The sequence below is a fragment of the Heteronotia binoei genome, chromosome 1 (assembly GCF_032191835.1).
Source record: "Heteronotia binoei isolate CCM8104 ecotype False Entrance Well chromosome 1, APGP_CSIRO_Hbin_v1, whole genome shotgun sequence".
In the NCBI taxonomy this organism is placed as follows: Eukaryota; Metazoa; Chordata; class Lepidosauria; order Squamata; family Gekkonidae; genus Heteronotia; species Heteronotia binoei.
The window spans coordinates 227,149,272-227,176,074 of NC_083223.1; the positions used below are offsets into that span (position 1 = coordinate 227,149,272).

Sequence of the window (26,803 nt, forward strand, 5' to 3'; positions counted from 1 at the left end):
GTTTGCTGGAAAATGGTACCAAGATTTCACCAAAAGTAGTCGTTCAATGTACCTATCATGTCTAATAAATTCAACATCATGTCCTTGATGGCACTTCTTAATACAGTTTACACATATGGCGTTGCGGTCTGTGGTGTTACAAGTGTGACACCTAGAATACAACAAAGACTGATGTAAGCAGACTTGATAGTGTTTAAAAGACAAGAAACTTTAGAGCCTTGATAGGTAAATATAGTACCAAAAGTAGACAAATCAATATATTGTTTTTGAAAAAAGCAGCATAAGCTGTGAAAAGGTCTGCCAGGTTTAATCACTTACCTATAGAAATCATGCATGGGGTAGCTGGTATAACTTGATATTTTATATAGACACTGGCCTCTACTAACAGCTTTTTCTATGGCATCTTGATTGTTCATTATTTTATTATCTGCAACAAAAGGTTATTTCAGGTGTTACAATATTATTTTACTGTAGCACACTGAAGAGTCACTCAGTACAAGAGCCAAGGTTTCAGCTATCCATGTACTAAATATGAACTGAAATAAAATTCTGGAAAAGTGTTTCTATCCTATTATCCAAAAAATTGTTCAGTGTCTTACAATAGAATACAAATTATACCGCAATTAAAATATTAAAAAAGTTATCTGATCATATCTAGAATACAAAAATACACAAAACTAAAAAGAACAGGTTCCGTACTGGTAACTGATATTCTCTGAATGGGTTTTGCAATCTTATCCCAAGCACCTATCCCAACCAGCACTTGGTACTTATTTTGTCATTAGAATAACACAGCAGACTAAAATGCACAAAATACAGGGGAAAGAGTGGATTGTCTGCATAAGAAAATGAACCTCAGTTAAAGAAGAGCAACGTGTTCATGGTCTGTGCAAGCACACTGAACAAATGCCAGCAAGATTACCTAGAGGTGGGAACAAGTGAGATTGTGAGAAAAGCACAGTATCACTGCTGAAGAATATATGCTGTTTAGCCCTCGTGTCCAAGGCATAATGCTTTATAAGGTGGACAACTGATCTGTAAGATGATCTACATAATTCTTGAAGATAGTGCAAGATTTGTAGCTGTGTTTGTCTGTAGTAGTAGAAAAGAGCAAGAGTCCAGTAGCACCCTTGCTCTTTTCTATGGTACTGTGCCCTTGCTGAAAATAGTGGATTTGACAATATTCCAGATAGAGTGGACTCTGTGGTAGGTAGCAGTTTGGACACCAATTTGTAACAGAATCTATTTTGTAGTATGAACCAGTAGCAGGGACACAGGACTCTATTTGTCCCCTACTTGTGCTTCTCTAACACAGACCAGGGTTTTTCTGAAAGATATAATCATTTTGATGTGGAAGGCAAGGACTGTGGAAAAACAGGGTTGCACTTAACTGTAACTTGTTCATCAAATGGTCTTCTGTGCAGGTACATATGGGACTGCACTTTCACAAGCCAGTCATGGAGAGAAGCTATTTTAGGAAATTTCTAGAGCCCCAGAAGTGCTCCCCCCCCTCCTCTCAATGTGCCTCCTAGTTTCCTACCCAAACAGGTGCACTCCTCCCTCAGTTTTCCCTTTGCCACCATCAAGTATTGAGAGCAGAAGTCCACAGCAAGGAAATCAGGGAGGGATGTGTGCCTGCATATAAGACTAGATGAACAATGGTTACAGCAGATAAGCGCAAACCCATTTTCATCGTGGCTTCTGTGCAGTCCCACATGGGATAATAGCAAGTTCACTCACCACAGAAGAGGGTGTGGGCTGGATCAGTGGAAAAGTGACTGTAGCACTGCTTTTCCCATAGCTGCCTTGCTCCTGGAATTGACATCCATTGAGTAATGTCACATCAAGGTTGTGGGCACTGGCCATGTGGCTGCCTTGCAGGCATTTGCAAGAGGTAGTCTCAATGAGAAGGCTGTGGTTAAGAAGCCTGGGCCCTTGAAGAGTGGGCAGAGACTTTAATTGGACAGCTCCTATCCAATGTTCCCTTTAAGTTCCACAGTGTTGTGAGCAAAATTTCTACATCGTGAACCAAAATGAGATAGTAGCATTAAAGTTGTGAGCAAGTCTATATTCGACTATTGCATAAATTAGTGTTTTATAAGATTATTTCCGTAGCCTTGTAAAAATCTCAGAATGAATTCTTTTAAACTATAAGAATAATTTAAACATTATAAGAAAAACAAGAAATTTTATTGTACATGGATAGACCTGGCCTCCAGAGAACAGGTCCACCCACCCCCATCCACTATATTGGCAGACTTGTCCTTGGACCATCACCCTCAGTTGGGCCTTAGAAAACTTACCGGGGGGGCGCCTCTTGCTGGTTACTTTAGTTTTAGTTTTGTTTTTTAGTGGAATATGACAACCAGCATTACAGGTCAAGTATAAAAGAGGTGAAACAACCACTGTCAGAACCCTGCCTAACTTAACAAACAGGAAGTTGCAATGTTATCAACCTGCCTGCCTATACTTATTCAAATATTTATATCCCACTTTTACCAAGGCTCAAGGCAGCTTACCAATCAAACTGAAAAGCCCAATAGAAGTGTGAAAAAAAATATCTCCCCCCCCCATCCCAACTCCATTATGTATCCTACAGGATCCTACTGTTCTTCAGTAGGCCCCAAAGACTATAAAATGTAGAATAGATCCAGAAGTATCTGGGACTTGGGGGAGAGGCTGTTTTTGAGGTAGAAGCACCAAATTTTCAGCAAAGCTACTGGTGCCTCTCCACAACCCTCCCCCCAAGTTTCAAAAAGACTGACTGCCAGGGGGTCCAGTCCTATGGGACCCAGAAGGAGGTGCCCCCATCCTCCATTGTCTCCAATGGAGGAGGAATTGCCTTCACTTGTGAGTGGAGGCAAAAATCCTTGCATTGCCAGCTAAAATTTTGTTCACCAGCACCTCCTAGCACACCTTTGCTCCAACTTGCCTCAGTGTATGCTGTCTTAATTGCAGAAACTACCTACCTGGACAAAGTTTGCACAGACGTGGCTATACCTCTATTGCGACCTCTGAAGGAAATAAAACCAACATTAGACCCAGATGAATTGGCACACTACCAGCTGGTCTTGAATTTACCCTTTTTGGGTAAAATTATTGAGAGCACTAACGCTACAGTTACAGAGCCTGAGTCACGGTCCAGGAAGAGAAGCCCTCCTACCAACTTTTGATGAGGCGCCACTAATAATGGCGCCCAGAGTCAGAAGCCTAGAGGTGCTGCTGGAGCCCACATTGGCAATGGAGGCCCAGATAGCAGCCACTGCCAAATCCGCCTTCTTCCATCTTAGGCGGGTAAGACAGATGATCCCCTTCCTCGAGCGTAGCAACCTGGCAACTGTGATCCATGAGATGGTCACCTTGAGATAGGACTACTGCAATGCCCTCTACATGGGGCTGCCCTTGTCTCATATCCGGAAACTGCAGTTGGTGCAAAATGCGGCGGCCAGGCTGTTATTGGGCCTCTCTATATGGGAGCACATACAGCCAGGGCTGCAGGAGCTGCACTGGCTGCCAATAGTATACCGGATTTACTACAAGGTGCTGGTTATTACCTTCAAAGCCCTATATGGCCAAGGACCTGTCTACCTTAGGGACCGTCTCTCCCCACATATTCCCCAGGGGGTACTTAGATCTGGGACGCAGAATTTATTGTCGATCCCTGGGCCAAGAGAGGTGAGACTGAAGTCTAGAGAGAGAGCCTTCTCAATTGCGGCCCCCTACTGGTGGAACCAACTTCCAGAAGAAGTGAGGGCCTTGTGGGACCTTGCCCAGTTCTTCAAGGCTAGTAAAACAGCACTATTCAACTCTCCTTCAGCTGAATAATAGTATAAGAGCATGCCCAACATTGCTGAACATCGTGAAATTAATGATACTAGCACCAAAATTGTTTTAAACTATTTGTTATTATTAACTTGTTTTAATTGTTAAACTCTAATGCTTATCTATTGTTTTATTGTTTTAGTTTGATTGTTGTGAGCCATCCTGAGCGGGGAGGGCGGGATATAAATCCAATAAATAATAATAATAAACTTCTGTCCTGCCTGAACTCTTTCTGTACTTTTTAAATAAAATAGAAGAGCCCTTCTAACGTCTAGTATGCATAAACTTTTTTCTGCTGTACTGATAGAGGATGGGGAAAATACCAGGAGAGTAACGTCTTGAACCCATATGGAATCTGGCAACTACCTTAAGAAGAAATTACAGATGTGATCTTTTCTGTATGGAATTTCAGAAAGAAAGTGCGCAGCAGCAAAGAGTGACTTTTAAAGATGAAGGTGTGAGGTCTCCATCTTTCAAGGTCAAGAGATACTCAAAAGATTTTGTATATGTCACAGTTAACAGGGTTGATGCCCTGATCAACAGCCCATGTACAGAACCTTTTCCATTTGTAGTTATATGACTGATGTGTGGAGGGTCTCCATGAAGAAATCAACACATGACACCCTTTGTGTCAAGAGTGAGATGGGTTGATTAAACAGGCTGTTAGATAAAGGGATCTAAAACTGGATGGTGAATGTGTCCCACCTGTAACCAAAGTTCCCGCGCTAAGCTGTGTTAGGGGGGCGCTGGAGCACATCTTTTTAACTGGCAGTGGCAGGCTCAGCCCATTAGAAGGCATTTCCCCCTCCACTGGAAACAATTGAGGATAGGAGCACCACCTTCTGGGGGTCATAAAATTAGACCATCTGGTCAGTCTTTTTGAAACTTGGGGGCTTTTTGAAGAATAGGGAGCATCAGCTATGCTACAGATTTGGTGCCTCTGTCTCAAAAAACATGCCCCCACCCACGAGCCCCAGATACATCAGGATTGATTTGCAGTTATAGCCTATGAGGCCCATTGACTATACTGGTCCTCATAGGAAACAATGGAGCTGGAAAAATGATTTATTTTGCACACCCCTATTATGCTTTTCAGTATGATTTGTAAGTTGTCTTTAGTCACAGGGAAAAGTGTGATATAAATATATGAATAAATAAGTAGTCTGAGCAGGTTGATAATATTTAAGCAACTTCCTGTTTGTTAGGTTTGGCAGGATTAGTAATGCTGGTTGTCATATTGATCTAAAAAAAGTAGACTGCAGGAGTCTCTCCCCCTGCCCCCCAGTGCTTGTATGTTTTCTAAGGCTCAGTGCAAGGTGACAGTCTGAGGCCAAGTCTACCAATATAGGTGGATATTACTGGTTGTGATACCCAGTGACCTTGCAGTGATATTATATTTCTGGACGCAATCCAAGACTTTGGTCACTGAATAGCTCAAAGGGGAGGTCTTCAACTTTAGCCTTGGTATCTGGTGAAAAGGCTGACAACCTCCTGAATACAATTCCTGATGCCATCAATCAACTATGGTAATTGGCAGCATGGTAAGCCACATTTAGCTGCTGTTTACTCAGCTTCTGGCCCTCTAAGATAGAAGAAGAAGAAGATGATGATATTGGATTTATATCCCGCCCTCCACTCCGAAGAGTCTCAGAGCGGCTCACAATCTCCTTTACCTTCCTCCCCCACAACAGACACCCTGTGAGGTGGGTGGGGCTGGAGAGGGCTCTCACAGCAGCTGCCCTTTCAAGGACAACCTCTGTCAAAGCTATGTCTGACCCAAGGCCATGCCAGCAGGTGCAAGTGGAGGAGTGGGGAATCAAACCCGGTTCTCCCAGACAAGAGTCCGCACACTTAACCACTACACCAAACTGGCTCTCCATAAAGGTTTCTTGTCTTCTGAGACTCTAAGTCTACAAATTCTACCCATAATAACATTGCCATTATGGCAGGAAAACTGGCAACCCTCAGTCTCAATGCTTCCAATGAGTAGATTCTTCTGGCTAGGAAGTCCAGTTTTTTGATCGTATCTTTATCCACTGGAGACAAGTGAGATCATCCTCTGGCAAGCAGAGAACCTTGAACAGCATAGAGTTGACTTTTGAGTGCTGGGAAAAGGAACTCCCAGGTTTCCTCTTTCACCTTTTACAGGTTTTTGAGTTTTCTTGATGATGCCACATTTGAAGCCAGCTTGGTCCAAGCATTCATGGCAGCAGCATCCTGCATGCCCTGCAGGAATGGTAAAGCCATGGGGCCAGATTCAGAATTGTACAGAACATCCATTATCAGGGTCTGATGATTTGGGCTCTGTGGAGGTTCAGAGCTTTTGCCATGCGAATGATCTGCTCAGCATAGAGCTTCAAGTTTTCCATGGGAGACAGAGCCAATGGTTCAGTAACCATATCAGGCAAAGGTAAGGAAGCCTCCTTTGAATCATTCTCTGAGACTCTACTGAAACCTGTTTCGGAATCCAAATATTGAGAGTCAAGGTCAATCATGAAATGATGAGACTTTGCATGTCATTTGTCATGTGACTTAGATGATCAAGATAGTGTACCACATACTGGAAACTGGTATTGGTCCTAAGAGCCCCATGGCATGGGGAACACATCATTAGGTAGTGAATCCAGAGGTTGTTTTGTTGTTGCTGTGTATCCTTCCTCAGATGCTCATCTTGTCAAGCCTTCTGTCTGTGAGGTTGTGCTGGCTGAATCTTGAAAATGTCACTGTTAAGACAAATGCCACTGTAAGGCACACCTCAGCACCACTTCAATAGTGATAGAGCTCTCAGCACTGGGGACAGTTTGGTGTTGATTAGACTTTGAGATTGGTGGCAAGGAGATGTCAGTATTGGGTCATCCAGTACTGGCGCTTGGTCTTGAAGATGATGGAAGGCAAGGGAAGCACATCAACCCTGAGGAGATTTAGACCATCAAGAAGGCGGTGAGGGGGACTGTTGATGTTAAGACAGTACTTTGTAGCTTGGCAATGGTGAATGGGCCAGCAACTCATGGTGGAGTGAGTTCTTTGTTGGTGGCTCAAAAGCAGACCATAGCAGAGTTGCTTTTTTTAGCAGCTGCGGTAATGAAGCCAGTAATGAATTTACTGAAAGGGCCTTGGTACCTGTCTCAGAACTTGAGCCCTTTTCTGCAGTGGGATGAGTGGCTCCCAAAGCTCTTTCCCACAATGCTGCCTTTAGCATAGCTGCTCTTTCCTCCCTGGCTTTGAGGGTGCAGGGGCAGCAAGTCAGGCATGAGGCAGTATTATGGACTTCCCTCAAACATAATAGACAAGATTTGTGTTTGTCATTTTGTGCCATTTTAAGGTATGCCATTCATATTTTTTGAAAAAAGTGCCATCTCACCGAAATCCTGAGGTTAATTTGGTTAGTGAGGGAGGAGTGCCTTCCCTCCCAGGTCATGTGACCATTTGGGTGGGAAACTATATGAGGCACACTGAGAGAAGAGGCACTCCTGGGGCTCTAAAAACTTCTTAAAATAGCTTGCGAGTTTCCTTTCCATGGCTGGCCTGCAAAAGTGCAGTCCCATGTGTGCCTGCACAGAAGCTATGATGATGAACTGAGAGATTAACTTGCTTACCCTAAAGGCCATCTTCAATAGAATGGCAATGGCTGCGTGCAGGACATGCTTGCCGCTATGGTATGGAGATTAAAAAGGTAAAGGTAGTCCCCTGTTCACTCTTTGCTAAGCAAACTACAACCGTAACAGCCACTTTGTAGCTAAGCCACAGATTATAGGTGGCTAATTGTTCAAATACATTACATGGGGGGTGGGTGGAGAATCAATAAAAGTCCCACACAGGTGCCAGTGCTGTCACTGGAGAATAAAGCCCTGTGTGGCCCTCAACAAACTGCTTCACAAGAGTTAAGAAAGTCCCTGAATAAAGGGATGTGAAACTGAAATAACACCTAGATGGACCCTGAGAGCAATGTGCCAAACCTAGAAAATGTAGATTAAATAGGTACTCTAGGACTAGGTCACTACACAGGTAAACAGATCCCATCTCTTTGTTAAACTGTAGTTTCAACAACATTTCTGTTTACTCACAGGACTGTCTAGTTTAAAGATGACAAATATACAGCTCGCATCTGGCTCATCAAAGGCACTCATGGTTGCACAGAGCTGGGAATGTGAAGGGAACTCCTTACCATAGGTGGTAAGTGTGAGTCCACCAGAGAAGACTCTGAATACTGCTGATAGAACAGAAGTTTCTCCTGTGAGTCTGGCATTGATTGGAATTTGCAATTAACCAGCACTGAAGAAGTCTCATTGGCAAAATGCACTACAGTAATGGAAGCTGCTGTAAAACCTAACAGCCTCTGGACTTGTCTGGCAGATTGTAACAGATAATGGAGAAAAACTAATGTTGGACAGATGACAGCATGAGTCATCTCTGAGGAGAGTAAGGTGCTCCCTGAGACAGGTTAGGAATCGCACTATAAACTCTCAAGTTTATTAGATAAAAATGGGACTTCTCACTGAAGATATAGAGGCTGAGAATATACAGGTCATTCACATATAGGGGAGGAAACAGACCAAAGCAGCAGCCATGAGAAACCAGTCTATGAAAAAAGCACTGAATAAGTTGTACAGCCACTAGCATGCATTTGGTGAAGAATTTAGGGTGGTAGAGAGACCAAAGGGTATTGGGAGTGGGATCTCCTCCCACAGCAAAGTGGCTGTGGCTAGAAACATGCCAGAGGTGGACAGAAATGAACTAAGCTTCTGGTGTTAGATGAGGAAGACAGATTTATGGTAATCATACAAAACTTGTGTTGGATATCGGCCTTGTGTTGGATGTCGGGGAGAGGTTGGCGATCTGGCTGGTGTACCGTCCGCCTAACGCACCGGCCAGCGCCTTACCATCCCTGATGGAGGCGGTGTCCGGCTGGGCGTTGGAGTACCCAGGGCTTCTGGTCCTGGGTGACTTCAATGTCCACGCCGATGACGTGGCGTCCACTCAGGCGATGGACCTAGTGTCTTCCATGGCGACACTGGGACTCTCCCAATTTGTTACGACTCCCACACATCAGGCTGGACACACATTAGATCTGATCTTTGCGGCCGGGATTAAAGTGAACGAAATCGCGACGGAGGCGATACCATGGTCGGATCACTTAGCCCTCAAGGCTCGTATGGAGACGCTACCACAACCCTGTAAGGGCGGAGAGCCTATTTTGGCTCGCCCGCGGAGCCTGATGGACCCGGAACGGTTCCAAACAGCTCTTCGGGATCCTTGGCCCCCTTGCGATTCCCTTGATGCCCTGGTTGATGCCTGGCAAGACCGGCTATCTGGGGCAATCAACGAGATCGCACCCCGACGTCCTCTGCGCCCTCGTTCAAGGCTGGCTCCCTGGTATACCCTGGAGCTACGCCGGTTGAAACAAGGACTCCGACGACTAGAGAGGCAGTGGCGGCGCACTCGTGGCGAAGCGGTGAGAACATCCTACAGAACGTTTATGAGGTCGTATGAGATGGCAGTCAAGACCGTGAAGAAGAAGTACTTCGCGGCCAAGATTGCGTCTGCAAATTCGCGCCCGGCACAATTGTTTAAAATAATTGGACATTTAACTACACTGCCCCAGGGCAGACCAAACGTCAGAGAATTAGAAATAGGCTGTGAGGCTTTTGCGAAATTTTTTGCAGACAAAATCACGTCGCTCCGCCAGGACCTGCCCATCACCTTAGATACAGCACATGAGCCCGAGGCCCCTTGCCTGTCTTCTGATTTAACTCTGGATCATTTCGACCCGCTCAGCCTGGAGGAAGTTGACGGAATTCTCTCCTCTGCGCGCCCCACAACTTGTGATTTGGACCCATGCCCCTCCTGGCTAATTAAATCCTACCTGAGGGAGCTTGAATGTCCTCTAAGGGACATCATAAATAGATCCCTCTCGGAGGGGCGCTTTCCATCATCCCTGAAAGAGGCTTTGGTCCGACCCCTCTTGAAAAAAAGTACAGCAGACCCGGCCGAATTGGCAAACTACCGACCGGTCTCTAATTTACCGTTTTTAGGTAAAATGATAGAGAGGGCAGTGGCGTCGCAGTTGCAGAGTTTTCTGGATGACGCTTCCATCCTAGACCCTTGCCAGTCCGGCTTTCGCCCGGGTCATGGGACGGAGACAGTACTGGTCGCCCTGGTAGATGATCTCCAACGGCATCTGGATCGGGGCGGTGTGGCGGTGCTGATGCTGTTAGATCTGTCGGCCGCGTTCGACACGGTCGACCATCGGCTACTGACCCGCCGCCTCGCCGATATAGGGGTGAGGGGGTCTGCCTTACAATGGCTCTCCTCCTTCCTCGAGGATCGGGGACAAAGGGTGGCAATTGGTGGCGAGCGGTCCCGGAGGCGCACACTGGATTGTGGAGTGCCTCAAGGGGCAGTTCTCTCACCAATATTATTCAATATCTATATGCGCCCTCTTGCCCAGATTGCCAGGAGATATGGACTTGGGTGCCACCAATATGCAGATGACACCCAACTCTATCTGCTGATGGACGGCCGGCCTGGCTGCGTCCCTGAAAATTTAGACCGGGCCTTGCAGGATATGGCAATGTGGTTGAGGGGGAGCGGGCTGAAATTGAATCCAGCGAAGACAGAAGTCCTTTGTCTGGGTCGGGGCGCCCGGGAAGGGGAAATACCTCTCCCAGTCTTCGACGGGGCGCCGCTGAAAGCGACGCACCGGGTTAGGAGTCTGGGAGTTTTACTGGAGCCTTCTTTATCAATGGAGGCCCAGATTGCAGCCACTTCCAAGTCAGCCTTTTTTCACCTGAGGCGGGCAAGGCAGTTGGCTCCCTTCCTAGAGCGCCAAGACCTGGCAACGGTACTTCACGCAACGGTCACCTCGAGACTGGATTACTGTAATGCCCTCTACATGGGGCTGCCTCTGTACCGAACCCGGAAGCTGCAGCTGGTGCAGAACGCAGCGGCCAGACTGTTGTTGGGGCTCCCTAAATGGGAGCACATACAGCCTGGGCTGCGCGAGCTGCACTGGCTGCCAGTTACATACCGGATTCGTTACAAAGTGCTGGTCATTACCTTTAAAGCCCTATATGGTCGAGGACCTGTCTACCTTAGGGACCGTCTCTCCCCATACGAACCCCAGAGAGCACTGAGGTCAGCTGGAAAAAACTTGTTGACCACCCCCGGACCGAAAGAGGTGAAGCTGCAATGCACCCGTAACCGGGCCTTCTCCTCTGCAGCCCCGAACCTATGGAACCAACTTCCAGAGGAAATGCGGGCTCTGCGGGACCTTGAACAATTCCGCAGGGCCTGCAAGACCTTCCTCTTCCGACTGGCTTTCGCTGACGAAGAAAGAAATTGCTAATGATTACCGCCATTATAAAAGCACAATTAGCATTAGCACTTTTATCAACTTAATTAAGTGATTTTAAACTTATCAGAATTTTTAATGTTTAATGTTAATGTAACCTTGTCTTTTGTATAAGGGAAATTGAATGATGTTGTTAGCCGCCCTGAGCCTGCTCCGGCGGGGAGGGCGGGATATAAATAAAATTATCTATCTATCTATCTATCTATCTATCTATCTATCTATCTATCTATCTATCTATCTATCTATCTATCTATCTATCTATCTATCTATCTATCTATCTATCTATCTAACTATTTGGCCTACTGTGGCGTTTCCCATTTACCCGGTCCTGACCCGGTACCGTGCCATGGCCGCCTTTATAGCAGGCCATGGATACCTCCCATAGAGAAAGCCGTGCTTGCCCATGCCCTCCCTCCATCCCATTGCTGCATCCCTCTTCCCCTCGGCCTTTGCCCCACCCTCAGGCCAGCCCCCCTCCTGCTATCCTTCCACTTTGCTCTGGTCAGGCGCAGGCTGCTGGGGATGTCAGGACTGCTTGCTGCTTCAGCCATTTGGGCCTGGGTGTCACTCCTCCCCACTGCCATTGCGGAGACCATCAGGGCTGGCCACAGCTTTCCCGGCGGCGCCATCATCAGGCACTGCCAAGCCCAGCCAGGGAGGCTGCGCCGGGAGGATGTGTTGGGTGGGACCGTCCCTGCTGCTGCTCCTCATTGCTACGCTGGGGCCCCACTGGGCACACACCATCCCTGTTCCTCACTGTTGGTGGTGAGCCCAGTGGGGCCCCAATGCAGCAACGAGGAGCAGCAGCAGGGACGGTCCCACCCAACATGACCGATGATGCTGCTGCTGGGAGAGCTGCAGCCAGCCCCAATGGTCTCCGCAATGGCAGGGGGGAGGAGTGACACCCAAGCCTGAGCAGCTGAAGTAGCAGCAATCCTGACGTCCCCAGCAGCCTGTGCCTGGCCAGAGCAAAGCGAAAGGATAGCAGGAAGAAGGCCGGCCCAGGGGTGGGGCAAAGGCCAAGAGGGATGCAGCAATGGGATGGAGGAAGGGCTGAGAGATAGGCAGAGGGGTGAATGGGGAAGGGAGAAGGAGGGGACGGAGGTGTGCGGCAATAAAGGGGAAAAGATGCTGGCCAGAGGGAAGCTTTATTTCCCAATCTCCCCCCACCCCTGTCAGTCAGTCTTTTCCCGTCTTCTCTCTCTGTTTCTTCCTTCCTTCCTTGCCGTTGCTAATCTGAGTAGACCTGGGGGGGGGGGGAATGAAGAAGCTTGAAATGCCCTGCCATTTCATGTTTTCCCAGGCTGAGAGCATTATATATTTTTAGTTTTCTGCATGTGAGTCGTGCTTTTTCCTGATGTTTTATTTTTAAGACTGCATTGCAAAATCCCACTATTCTACCTTTCATAAACAAAACACTGCAAGAGTTTTAAGCGTGTTTGTACTTTCCTGTCTCCCAGCTCCACCCCCAGAGTCTCCTGGCTCCACCTCCAAATTTTAGTAGGCCACGAAGGAAAAGTGTAGAAATAACCGGGGGAGGGGGAGTTTGGGAAACCCTGGCCTACTGTATTTGTAGACTCCTGTTGATGTCAAGGATAAGGTGGAAAACCACTGTCTTTGTCCAGGACAGTCAAATATCTTGAACAGAATCCTAGACCATTTGGGAAGGATGGCACCACTATCCTTTACAAGGTAGTCCATCTTGAGAAGGTGGAGCTGGGGACTGAATACACTGGAGGAGGTGAAGCAAACCTTACTGCATGATGGCTATGAGAACCCAGGTCTCATTAGTTATGCTTTCTCACAGTAACAAGTTGGCAAAGGTGTACAGTGCTAGTGGGGAGAAGGGAGAGGAGTAGTCAAATATTTGTCCTTAGAGGCTCCTGATGGCTTTGTGTACTGTTTTCTAGTAATTGATTCAGAATTATCTGCCATCACCTCAGGGACAGACAGAACATTCTTGTAAATAGTGGCTCAGAGCCTGGAGGATTAGTTGCACGTTGACTGCTTAGTAAGGTGGAAGATGCAAGTCTCAACTGTATATTACAGCCAGACACAGGAGATACAGATCATGGCCATCAGTTGAAGGTCGTTTTCCTTTGTACAATACTAATTGAAGGTGATTTTCTGGACCTCAGAAGACAAAAATCAGAGAATAAACAGAAAGGCTGGGGAGGGGGAGTAGAATGGTGATTCATTGTTTTGCATTTGTAAACAAACTATATTGCAATAGCTACCGCTAAACACTAAAAACAATGAAGAAACAATTCAGTTATATAACAAAAGTATGAGAAAGCTAGTAGTATGAGAAATCTCACAGGAGGTTCCAAATCTCACAAGAGCTACCTCCCTGTAGCTAACAGAGTATCAAGGGGAAGCTATTCCTCCCCCCATCCCCGGTTATGTGTACTCAATCCTGTGCCTCTGAAGGGAGAAAATTTTTGTGCCTAGAAGCCATTGAATTAATGTACTGTGCAGGTGAAAAGTCCATCAGTGTGATGCACACAGACCATGAAGTATTTGCCTCCTCCAGTCAATGCTTTCAGCATTACAATCTTCCCAGATTTGCTTAATTGATAATCTTTTTTACCATAAAACTTCCCCTTTCCTATCTCTTAATAAGTCTAATGCAGTTATTTCTTCATAGTTTTTTTGCTCTTATCTTTTCATCTACTTGTTGCATTTTTATTACACTGTAAATGTGGGTAAACTAATAATCTCATTGAAGGAGTTCAGTCACAGTAAATTAGGACTGGGTGGATTTGGTTTATAGGCCTTTTCCCAGTTACATACACTCTTCCTGCGGGATACTTGCTTGTGTTCCTTTGTTATCCTGTTCCTCTTTTTGCTATTCTAGCTTCACAACCTGGGAGTCTCCCTGAAACATCACTAACTACTTCCTGCTTCTAACTAACTACCCTTTGAGGCTTTGCTGTATCCCAATACAAGAAAACACATTAATGTAAGGATAAATGTCCCTGCACCAGATCGATCACTGGCTGCTTTTGTTTCTTCCATTAGCATAATATGCTCAGCATTTGTCTGAAGCACAGGATCATAATTTCCCCATCAAGCAAAACTCCAATTTATAAAAAAGTGTTATTAATAAGACCACTAAAAGCAGTTACCATTTCAAAGTAAAATTTCATTAAACTTTTTTTAGAATACACAAATCTGTGTCAAATGTATTCAGATACCTTATTGCTTGGCAGCAACAGTTCTCCCTCCTAATTTCTCTTCTTCAAAAGCATATTGGACTACCACTGATCTCAGCATATAAATATATATGTGCAATTTCTAGTGGTGGTAGTGAAATGTATGGCCCGTTTTCACAAAATTCCTTCTTTAGACCAGGTGTTAGAAATGTTAAGCTGTGCAACTTATTTAAATCCCAAATAATTCAGAAAGTTACAGAAAACATGTAATTCAACATACCTTTCATTGTCACATTGACACCAGAGGCTAGAAATAAACCTCCAAACCGGTTATTGAAAATCTGATTGCCTTCTAAAGTTGCAGTTGCATGATTTGTTATTTCAATACCTTATATAAAAGGAAAAAGGCTAGTTTAGACCAAGTTTGACACTTTTATCCATTTTCATAAGGACTTGCCTTCTTTGGTAACTTGTATACAACCAGCAAAATTGATTAATTATTAGAAACTGCATCTCTTACATAAGTTACTGTGGCCTTCAAAATTACAGGATCAAAATGCAACCTCAAGAACACTATTATTTTGTAAGGATTTTAATTATTATTACTATTACCATTTTATAATCTCACAGCATTGAGGAGCTTTCTGAATGATACAAAATACATACAAATGTATTAAAAACTTAATGTTAAAGAAAAAGCAAGAGTTCCCTTGCTGGATGAGCTCAAGGTCTATCTAATCTACCAATTGTGTTCACAAGCATGACATGAAGGCACCAGCCCTTCCTCATGCATATCCCGTACACTGCCTCTGTACATGGAGTTTCATTAGAATGATGTTCTGGCTATCCCGTTGCTTCAAAAGAAAGAAGGGAAAGGAAACTTCCAAGTAACAATTTGGGCAATAGCAACACCTCTGGAGATTTTAAAATAATGAAACTTTTCAAATGAGGTTCAACACTGATGAGGCTTAACCTAACTAATCTTATCATAAGCAAAGACAATGTAAATCCTGAACAAACCTGCTGCAAATCCATCAAATATTCTATTTTTCCTCAACACAGGATGACTGTTTGTGCTGATAAGGACTCCAGCTTGTGCATTCCTGAAGATATCATTCTCTTCAAGGAGGCCTAACACAGAACCAATAACATGAGATTCAAGCTTAAATCCCAGCTTTACTTACAAGCAAACAAACAAAAATGACTGTAAAAAAAAAGAAAAAACATACACAGAAAGGCCTTTTAATGCTCAACCCATGCAAACAAATCCAAATATTAATATAAACAACATTCTTCATAAACATGGTTATTGCCAAAGTCTAAAAAAAGTTTTAATTTGAAAAGCTCAGATGAGATGCAAGCAAAACTGTTCTGTATTCACTCCCACTCTTCTGCTGAAATTGGCAGTCTTTCAGAATTACCTTAGTTTACGCAGTGAAATTCTCACACTGCAATGCAGCCTCATTCTGGGTGGCTGAATAGAGAATTACAGCATCTAACATAATATGGCAGATATGGCTAAATGTGTCCTGTCTGTAAATCTCTGGGGAGTAAATGTGATCAGCTGAGAAGAGTAACACTTAATTTCGTTATTTTTAAAAGCGGCAGACTGGCTATTAATAAACATGGAAAAAAATGAAAAGCTACTACCTCTGCCCCCATTAAATATACAGATGCCTCCATCCCTTCCATCATGGATTTTGTTCCTTCGTAATGTAGGATTACTGTCTGTCTTAATCCATACTCCAGCCATGGCATTATCAAAAATTTCATTGTCTTCTATAAAGCCAAGTCCTTTGAAAGGAAAAAAAAACGAAATTCAAGATAGGTATTGTGGAGGCATGGAGTAATGATTTTAATTTCTCCAAAAAAAGAGAAACACTTACCAGAATTATACACAAGAATACCACCATTTTGACCTCCCCAAATTTTGTTGCGCCTGATTTTGGGGTTGCTTCCAGTTCTATATGCAAACAAAGAAAGTACATTTATTCAAAAGAAAGTTTATACAGGTAAATTAATATGATATTAAAAATGAAAAGTATTATCAGAACCATGTAATTTGGGGTGTCACTCAGAAGTATCTAAGCACATTCAAGGCAAGACTGGCAAAAGGACTTTGCTTCATGTGCTGCCTTCTTACAGCCTCACCTTGTAAGGGTGTAGTAAGTAATGTCTACATTGCAAGATCCCCTATTTGACTGCCACCTCACTAATGCAATGACCAATCATGAGTTCAGGAAACATTCTGGCACATGACAGTTCAATAGTGTAAAAGTAAAGCTGCATCAAATGTTCTCTTGTCTCAACTTACTGATTAAAATACAGCTGGGGGGTATTTCTCCCCACCAAACCTCTTAATTGAAACAATGTTCATCTTTATTTAATTCTATTAATTTCTATTTGTTTCCCTCATTTATTGCAACTTTTGTGCATTTTTTTTGTTGTTGGGACATCTTTCTCCTTCCCTAATTAGCTGAAATCATTTAATAAATATGACTTGGGAACAATCACATTTGAACAGTCAGACCTTTGGAACATCTAGATCACTATAATCTACTATGACTGGCAGCAGCTCTTCAGGATCTCAGGCACACAAAGGTTTTCCTTGCACTTGCCAGTTCTGATCATCTAGCAAAGCCACCATGGCTTCTACTTGGAACCTTCTACACACGAAGTATATGCTCTGCCACTGAACTACAGCCCTCTCCCCACCCCCAGCCCCGGAACAAATTCCAGGCTTTGAGAAATAGGGTTTGAAACCCATGCCTCCCTTCATAAGACAAGAGCCTGAGAGTTAATTACATGCAGACACCACTTACAGCAAGATAACCTAACACCAATCCCTCAATTATTCACGTCAATAATCTTAGCCATTTAAGGACCACATCAAATACTACAAAGCCAGATTTCATTGTGCTGAGAATGAAGAAAATAAAGCCCAGGCACAGTGAAGGCATAATTCCTCAACAGGCAAAGAGCATTTAGCCTCTTCTGAAGCAGTGACCAAAAATCTGCTAAAGCGGACACTTTTCAATACTCATTGAAACTGTACACATATACTCCTGGCTCAGCTCATCTGAACATTCCCCCAATTTCGCTGAACAATGTGATAAAGTACCACTGGTTTTAATGGGACAGATGTGCTTATATTTCTCTTGACTGAGCTTTTCTTCTTTCGCTGAAATATGGAATACAGCAACGGAGTTATTTTTTTTAAAAAGACAATACTTTCAGCTATCAGTGTGGTGGAAAAATCCTTCGAAATGGGGGCATGATTAAAGTGAGAGAAAGAAAAACGATGTCTGTGCGCACACTACTGATTTTCTTTCCTTCCAGATGCAACTCCTCACTGCTTCAGATGCCACTCTGAAGGTTCCTTGACCCTCAGTAGTAGTTTCTCTGGGAGTAGGGAAGAGAAGAGTCTCAGTAAACATGTAGAAAACCTGTGCAGCTCTTTGGATTCCAGAAATCCAAATCTACAATGTAAAAATTAATGCTCCAAAATTTTCAGAATATTTTTGATACTATACATATTTATACTGTACGTAAGTTTTGGATATTTTTGTGCAGAATCAACATTATCATAGACATAATGCAGAATACCAGAATTTTATCACTCTATATACCTGCATTAGTTATTTACACTTAAGTTCAGACTAGAGGCCATGAAAATGGTCTGTCTAGCAACAGAAGTATCTACTAATAACATCCTCCTTGTTAAACAGCCAGATACAGAGCAACTGCTCAGAAGTGTAAGGAGAACAACTTTCTGACCAGGACAACAGGTTATATAAATCGAAAAGCAAATAAAATGAAGGCATTTTTACCTGATTTGAACCCCTGAGTACATGTGGTTATAGATATCATTGTCTTCCAACACACCATGGCCATTGTCATAGAAATAAACACCAACCTGAAGTATTAAAGAGACATGTGGGTAAAAAGTCAGTTTGAAAATGACATCCTGCTGCCTACACAGTGGTCAGCAACTTACCTGTTTACCACTATGTATTCTATTTCTTCTCAATACTGGAGTGCTTCCTGTTGTAACCCAAACACCAGCCAAAGTATTACTGTAAACTTCATTTTCTTCAATTACACCTTGGCCTTTTTCATGCTGAAATAAAGCAATAAAAATATGTTAAATTATTGAAGCAGAGTATTTTACAGTTCAAAAGGTATCATTCCCTCACCTGATCACATCTCTGCCATTTACACTTCTAGCAAATAAATCCTAATGGAATTCCTTTATTAAACCCTGTATTAATTCACGAATCTGAATCTTTAGTTCTCTTTGGATCCTTTTCAATCTGTTTTCTAGCCTGGTGGCCAGAAATAGTCTTGGCTGCCCTGGTGGATGACCTGCACCAGAAGATCAACAAGAGTGAATGCACAGCTCTTTTGATTTCCCTGGACCTCTTAGTGGCTTTCAATATCATTGATCATGGTATACTTCTAGACTACCTTTCTGATTTGGGACTGGAAGGTGGCTGTTTTTCAGTGGTTCTGGCTGTACCTAGAAGGCAGGTTTCAGGAAATGGTGCTGGAAGACTGGCATGGAGCTCCTTAGCCTTTGGCCTGTGGATCGTTCAAGGCTCCATCATTTTGTCCTCTATGCATTTCAATTTCTACATCAGGGGTGTCGAACTTATTTGTTATGAGGGCCAGATTTGATATGAGACCTTGTTGGGCCGAGCCGTGTGGGATTGGGCTGAGCTATGTCGGGCCGGGCCATGTGTGTACCTATTTAAGATTAGGTAGCAGAGATAATAAATTTTATAAAGAACACAGACAAACACAAATAAATAAATAAATATATATTTAAAAACTTAAAACATGCTTAAAATGTTAGCACTCATTGGTCTTAAAGATGCTTTCTTTGTATTTCTCCCATGGGATCCAGGGAACTGGGCAAAGGAAGCTAATAGAAGGAAGAGAGGCTTGGCTCAGTAGCTCTGCTGTGCAATTGAGAGAGCCTTGCAAAGCAAGCTATTCCTCCTCCCCTTCCTCCCCATGGGAGGAGCCCCAGCCAATGGAGAAAATAGGTATTTTGCTCTGTAGCTCCTGTGCAATTGAGCAAGCCTTGCAAAGCAAGCTGTGATGCAGAAGGAAGCAAGAGAGAGGGAGAAGGAAGCAGATGACAGCCAGTTGCTCAGGGGCCTGATAGGAGCTCTCCGGGTGCCTGATTCAGCCCCTAAACTGCGTGCTTGACACCCCTGATCTACATGAAACAGCTGGGTGAGGTCATCTGAAGATTTGATCTGGACTGTCACCAATATTTTTCAAGTTCAATAATCTTTATTGGTATAAGTCACCAATATACAGATGACAGCTCTATCTGGTTGATAAAGCAATACCATCACATCATGTGATATGGACACTATACTTCTGTTGATACAGCCCAAAATTGCATTTGCCCTTTTAGCCACTGCATCACACTGTTGACTCATGTTCAGCATATGATCCACTCCTAGATCCTTTTCGCACATACTACTGCTAAGACAAGTCTCCCTGACTCTATAACCATGCATTGGATTTTTCCTACCTAAATACAGAACTTTACATTTATTCCTGTTAAAATTCATTTTATTGGTTTTAGCCCAGTTTTCCAGCCTGTCATGGTCATCCTGTATCCTGTTTCTGTCTTCGTCAGTGCTTGCAGCCCCTCATAAATTTAGTATCATCTGCAAATTTAATAAGCATTCCCTCTATTCCTTCATCCAAATCATTGATAAAGATGTTGAACAAAACAGGTTGTTTTTAGCACTTTTGGCCAGCCTATACTGAGCTTTAGCTTTCCTAACTTTTTCTCTATAAGCACTGGTGATTTGTTTATATTCATCCTTGGTTATAAGGCCCTCCTTCCAATTCCTAAAGGAGTCTTTTTTATTTCTCAAGTCTTTAGAGAGCTGTTTATGGAGCCACTTCGGCTTCTTTAGGCTTTTTCCATTTTTTCTTCTCTTAGAAATCGTCTGTGATTGCGCTTTCAGTATTTCACTTTTAAGAAACTCCCACCCCTCCTGAACCCCCTTCCTCCTAAGTATTTTTGACCAAGGGATTTTACCCAGCATAGTTCTAAGTTTATCAAAGTTTGCCTTTCTGAAGTCCAACCTATAAGTCTGACTACGTATAGCTTTTCCCTTCCCTGAAACTGTAAATTCCAAAATCACATGGTCACTACTGCCCAGGGTGCCCACTATTTCCACTTCTTCAATCAATTCTTCCTTGTTGGCGAGAATCAAATCCAAGATAGCAGATCCCCTTGTTTCCTTCTTCACTTTCTAAAAAAGGAAGTTGTCAGCAAGACAAGTCAGGAATCTATTTGACTTTTCATTTTTAGCAGAGTTGGACTTCCAACAGATGTACGGGTAATTGAAATCTCCCATGATCACTGTATCCCTTCTCTTGGAGAACTTTGCAGACTCCTGCAGAAGTATCTCATCCAAGTCCTCTGCCTGCCTTGGTGGTCTATAGGAGATCCCCACAATAATATCACTGTTGTTTCTTACTCCTTTTATTTTTACCCAGAGACTCTCAACTGAGCTGCCATGCTCCGATACACATATTTTCTCACAAGTATATACCTCCTTCACATATACTGCTACGCCTCTGTCCTTTCTCATTTGCCTTTCCCTTTTAAATAAGTTGTACCCCTGAATCCTAATATTCCAGTTGTGAGTGTCATCCCACCACGTTTCAGTAAGGCCTATTATGTCATAGTCTCCTTCCTTTATTAGGACTTCCAGTTCCTCCTGTTTGTTTCCCATACTCTGTGCATTTGTGTAGAGACAGCGGAATCCACGTTTTATGCATCCTGAGGGTTTGGTTTCCATACAAGCCTGCAAGTTAACCTTACCTAGCGTATGTGCTACTCTCTGCAAATCTTGAATATTCTTATCCCCAGTTTCTGGCATCATATGAGGCTTTGAATTATTGTCTCGCTCCCCCATACAATTTAGTTTAAAGTCCTCCTTATTAGGTTAGCAAGGCTGTTACCAAACATCCTTTTCCCTACCGCCGTAAAGTGCAAACTATCTCCCGATAGAAGACCACCATCTCGAAAGCGTAAGCCATGGTCCAGAAATCCGAATCTTTCCTGATCACACCATCGACGTAGCCAGTCGTTTATTTGAATCACAGAATCATAGAGTTGGAAGGGACCTCCAGGGTCATCTAGTCCAAATCCCTGCACAATGCAGGAAACTCAAACACCTCCCCCTAAGAGTGCCTTTTATCAGCCAGCTGGAGCTTCTCATGGGGAGAAAAGATGTGGCCATTGTGGTTCATACTCTGGTTACATCTAGATTGCCATTTACTTTACATGGGGCTGCCCCTGAAAAGTTTTAATAAACTCAACTTGTACAATATGCTGCCTCTAGGATTTTGACTGGAATAGATCACAGGGACCATACCACTCCAGTCTTAGTCCATCTACATTAGCTTTCAGTCTGTTTCTGGGAATAAGTCAAGGTGCTGGTGTTGACCTTTGAAACCGTACATGGCTTCGGACTAGCCTACCTGAAGGACCACTCAACAGCTAGTCATCATCCAAGGCCTAGATTGGGTGACCCCATCTTCTGAGATAAAGCAAGTGGTAAGCCAAGAAAGTGACTTCTCAGTTGGGGCACCAAAATTCTGGAACACTCTCCCCAGACAGACTTGCTTGTCCCCTTCTGTGCTGTCTCCTGCCAGCAGGTGAAGACTTTTGTTTCATCTGGCATTTCCTCAGTGATTTCTCCTTTCTGTCTGTAACAGTTTTTGTTTGTGTGTATTTCACTGTATGTGTACTTTAACTGGGTTGTTTTGTTTTTAATAACATTTATTAGCTGCCGTTCTATCTTGTGGAACTCAAGGCAACTTACATTGTAAATAAAACAACAATTATTTAAAAACCCCTAAAATGTAAACTCTCAATAAAGATTGCCAATAAATAAAAACCTAAATCATTCAAATGCAGTCCTAAATAAAACTGTCTTCAACTGCTTCCTGATGGTTGAAAGCGAGAGGGGCAGGTTCATGTCCATGAGGAAGTAGTTCCATAATCATGGGAACCAAAAAGACCCTCTCTTCTGCACCCACCACACAAGCTTCTTTTATTAGCGGGACAGTCAGGAAGGCCTCTCCCTGTGATTTTAGTATCTGGCCAGGAATGTATGGGAGAAGGCAGCCCATCAAGATGCCCCAGTACCAAGCTACAAAAACAACACCTTCAATTGAGCTCAGGAGTAGATTGATAGCCAGTTTAATTGCTGTAGTATTGGGGTCACATGCTTCTGGTAGCTGAACCCAACTCACAGTCTAGCTGCAGTGCTCTGCAACAGCCGCAACATTCTACACTAGCTTCAGCTTATAAGCAATCTTCAAGGGTAGCCCTAAGAACAGCAGATTACAGTAGCCCAGTGTAGCTGTAACTAAAGCATGGGTCACTGTGGCTAGTTCTGACTGAACCAGAATGGATACTCTGGATGCACCAGCTGCACTATGACAAAAACACTGGGAGCTACCTCTGCCTCCTGATTGTCTAAGGTGACTGCTGTGTTAAGCAGCACTTCTATGCTGCAAACCTGGCTTTTTAAGAGGAATATAACTCCACCTAAGACAGGACAGATCTCTGTCTTTCTACTCTGCCTTTCTGAACATCTGTCTTGTCAGGATTAAGTTGCAGCTTGTTTACCTTTATCCAGCCCATTACTGACTCCAAGCAGCAGTTCAGAACATCAATAATACCCTTGGAATTAAGAAGAAAAGTACAACTGGGTATTATTTGCATATTGGTGACACTGCAGCCCATACCTCCTGATGACCTCTTCCAGTGACTTCATACAGATATTAAATAGCATTGGGGATAAGATCAAACCGTGCAGAACCTCACAGGCCAAAAACCATGGGACTGTTAATATATAACTGCTTTGGTGGATCTGATCTGGGCAGAAATGCGGGATATAACTTCGTAACTAAATAACAATAAAAGTCTATATCCAAAACACACAGGCATGAATGCACATCTAGAACACAAAAAAACCCTTATAATGCCAACAGTTCAATTTACCATTTTAAATTCTCAGTTTTGTTTTGTTTTTGGCAAGAAAACTGGATGAGCATGAGATGAAAAGTGTCCAAGTAACACAGAACAAGATTCTCACTCAATATGTCAAATTGTTGACAATTGCAAGCGTAAAAAAATAAACCTTTCCAGCTAAACTAACAAAATCCAGTTAATCTTTTTCAATTACTTATACCACACAGCACAGCATTTTCACCCTATTGATAATTAGAAACACCCATCTCATTACAGTGAAGGCTTTCCTGTAAGATAAAGGAAATTATTCAGCATGTATCCTACATTTAATTACAAATACTTCTGAAAGCTAGGGAATAAAGTTCTGAAGTCCACATCAAGATACTCACCACATAAATACCACCATGTTGGCCATCATGAATCTTGTTGTGCCGAACAATGGGGCAGCTATTAGTCCTTATCTGTATCCCTGCCAATGCATTCCCTATTGAAAGAAGCACACTTTGAGAAATATGGCACTGAAGATATAAGGACTATCAAGCGCAAAACAACAAACATTTGGTTGTTTACCGTAAATGTCATTTCCCTCAATAAGGCCTCTTCCATCACCAAAGATGTAGACACCACCTTGATTCCCATTAAAAATTGCATTGCCCCTAAGATGTAAAACCAGAGAAGAAGTTATCACATCCACCAAACCATATACAGAACCTGCATTCAAAAGACACCGAATAAATCCTTGTTTTTAGGAGAAATTCTTCAGCACTGTAGCAAACACCTGTTTCCTATCTGCAGTGTGTTCAACGTGGAATGAAGAAAAAAAAATATCTCCCAACTTTTTGCCCCAAAACTAAAAGTGGCTGTATAATTACTGCACTGGTGGACTCTCATCCATGCATCATACAGAACCAATTTAAAACTACACAATTCCCAAATGTTTGAAACAACTCCAAATATTAATTTATGTTATTCATACATACTACTCAATGCTTCCATTTGTTAACCTTCCCTTCCAAGTCAAAATAAAGAGTAATACCTTATTGTCGGGTCACTATTTGAAGTAATCCATACACCTGCAAAATTGTTTGCATAGATCTTGTTTTCAATAAATTGTCCTCTTCCTTTTTCATGGACATAAATCCCTCCAGTTTGACCATGGTGAATTTCACAACGAACTACAGTAGGGTTGGCATAAGCTTTCACTTCAAAACCTGCTATTCTATTTCTATGTATGTTGCAGCTTTCAAAATAACCCTAAACGCAAGGAAGAAGGCATTATTTTTGTAAGGAAAAACAAAAGTGATTTTGAACTATTTTTCTCCCCACTTCATTGACATTATTTTAAAGAAAATGGTATACATATGCACATATAGCACCATCAGTTCCCCATACAGAGTAAAAAAAAAGACAGCCCCATCTAACATGCTACTGAGTAAGGACCAGTTCTTCAGTCACAAATTCTGGCACAGATGAGTCAACACTAAGGCTCCATCTCACATTACATTGCAACTTAATAAAAAGTCAAATACTAAATGTTTTCACAAGATCATAACTTCATACATTTTTCTGTTTGTATATGAAATGACTGAAATTTCATCTAAGAATATGAAATCTTTTCCCAGTCCTATGTTTGGGAGCCAGAGCTTGTTTCATCAGACCCTTTTGGGCTACCAGTGTAGTTAACTATAAAGCTTTAATGTAAACACCAGAAACTGCATTCAAATAGGCACAAAAAACTGCAGGACAGACTTCATTTCTAAGAGGTGTCAAACTCATTTGTTACAAAGGCCGGATCTGACATAAATGTCAGTTTGTTGTGCCAGGCCACATGTGCTGTAAAATGTAATGCCAGGTTTCGGAGCTATAAACTTTATAAAGGACACAGGCAAATCCAATTAACGATATTATTTTTTATTGAAAATACAAAGAAAAGTAACTGATTCCTAGGAGTAACAGCAACTGATTTACTGTGGAACCCACAAAAACCTGGCTCACTCAGATCTCCCCAATCCCAATTCTCATACCTCCTTTGTTTCCCATAGAAGCTGTCGTGCTGAGGGAAAGGCTTGACAGAGAGGCTGTTTCTAAAGCCTCCAGGAGAGTGGTTTTTTCCTCTTGCAGCCCCTTTTCCCCCATGGGCTGAGAACAGCACCAGTTGCTCATGGGCCAGATACTGGTCAGGCCAGTTCATCACATAGGTCATATATCTGACATCCTTAATCTAGACTTAACATGAAAGTGAATTTTCCAGTAGGTGCTGGACTGATCACTCTTAACCGACAAAAGGCCCAGGGGCAGGAGCCATGTTATGAGATACCCCGACCACCCTGCTTCTCAGGCCTTGTGCTGTGTGAGTTTGCAAGAGCACCAAGGTTTGATATGAGGAATTAGTATCAGGCTACATACATCAAAATGTTAATGAATACAGAAGCAGTCAGATTCCCATGGTAGCCTGGTTATAACAATGACTCTATTCTGTGACTTCCTGAGGACTCATCGACATTCTGCCTGTAATTAACAATCAAGGACAATAACAAATCTTCTAGGACCATCCAGAAATCTGCCTGACAAGGCAGACCTCTCTGGAAATATGATCAAGAGTTTAGCCCAAACTATCCTCTTATCTTCATCACAAGGCATTAGTCAGACCTGCCATTTAAGTACCGTATATACTCGAGTATAAGCCGAGTTTTTCTGCCCAAATTTTGGGCAGAAAAAACCCCTCCTCGGCTTATACTTGAGTCACTATCCGGCCTGCCCATACACCTGCATATTTTATTGATTAATCAGCCGCCTGCCCGGCCAGAAGCGTGGCTGGCGGGATCCCAGGCGGGGGGCCGTGGGTGGTTCTCCGCCGACTGAGCTTGAGGGGGACAATGGCTGGCAATCCGTCTGTCCCTCTCTGCAGCTCCTTGGCTGGGGAGGCCTGCCTGCCAGTACGCTTGCTCCATTCCCCGAAGGCCTCCGGGTGAAGCAGCCACAGCACGCCGGCCTCGCCGGGAAACCGCTCCCCGGCTTCTTGTTTCCGCGCCCCAAGAGTTCTGCCTCCCTCCCTCCCTCCCGGGGGCTCCCTTCCTTCCTCCCTCTTTCCCTCCTGCTTCCTTGCAAGTGGGCGGGGGACTCCTTTCCATGCGCCGTTTTGTAGACCCTGGGAAGCCCGAGAGGAGCAGAAAGGAAGCCGTCCTGCCTGCCCGCCTACAAAGCAGCTGCTGGTTTCCTGCGGCTTCCCCGGACACACGGATTGGGGCCTAGGCCTCCCCCAGCCTCGCCCACGCTGGCCCCAAGGCTTCTCACCCCATCCGCCGGCTCAGACCCCTTACCTGAGCTAAGGTTTTGTACTTTTTAGTTATTGTTGATACCATATTGTTTAGGTTGACCCTCTTTTCTACTTGCAGAACAATAGTTTACTGCCTCAATTAATGTCGTTTTATTGGTATCTACCAGTATTTTAAT

At 43.5% G+C, this 26,803-nt stretch overlaps 1 protein-coding gene across 3 annotated transcripts in view; it reads right to left on the reverse strand.

Annotated features, from left to right (window-relative positions):
* Positions 1-26,803, reverse strand: part of FBXO11 (F-box protein 11) — a 170,676-nt gene that overhangs the window by 1,310 nt on the left and 142,563 nt on the right. For 2 of the 3 annotated variants that reach the window (XM_060248910.1, XM_060248908.1), the window contains exons 12-22: positions 24,387-24,604; positions 23,921-24,006; positions 23,740-23,834; positions 18,326-18,448; positions 18,159-18,244; positions 16,215-16,291; positions 15,979-16,122; positions 15,349-15,459; positions 14,609-14,716; positions 319-427; positions 53-151 (exon numbers count right to left, since the gene is read on the reverse strand). In XM_060248910.1, coding sequence (XP_060104893.1) covers positions 53-151; positions 319-427; positions 14,609-14,716; positions 15,349-15,459; positions 15,979-16,122; positions 16,215-16,291; positions 18,159-18,244; positions 18,326-18,448; positions 23,740-23,834; positions 23,921-24,006; positions 24,387-24,604 — 1,256 coding nt within the window. The remainder of the gene's footprint in view (positions 1-52; positions 152-318; positions 428-14,608; positions 14,717-15,348; positions 15,460-15,978; positions 16,123-16,214; positions 16,292-18,158; positions 18,245-18,325; positions 18,449-23,739; positions 23,835-23,920; positions 24,007-24,386; positions 24,605-26,803) is intronic. The other variant, XR_009555909.1, reaches the window with a different exon arrangement.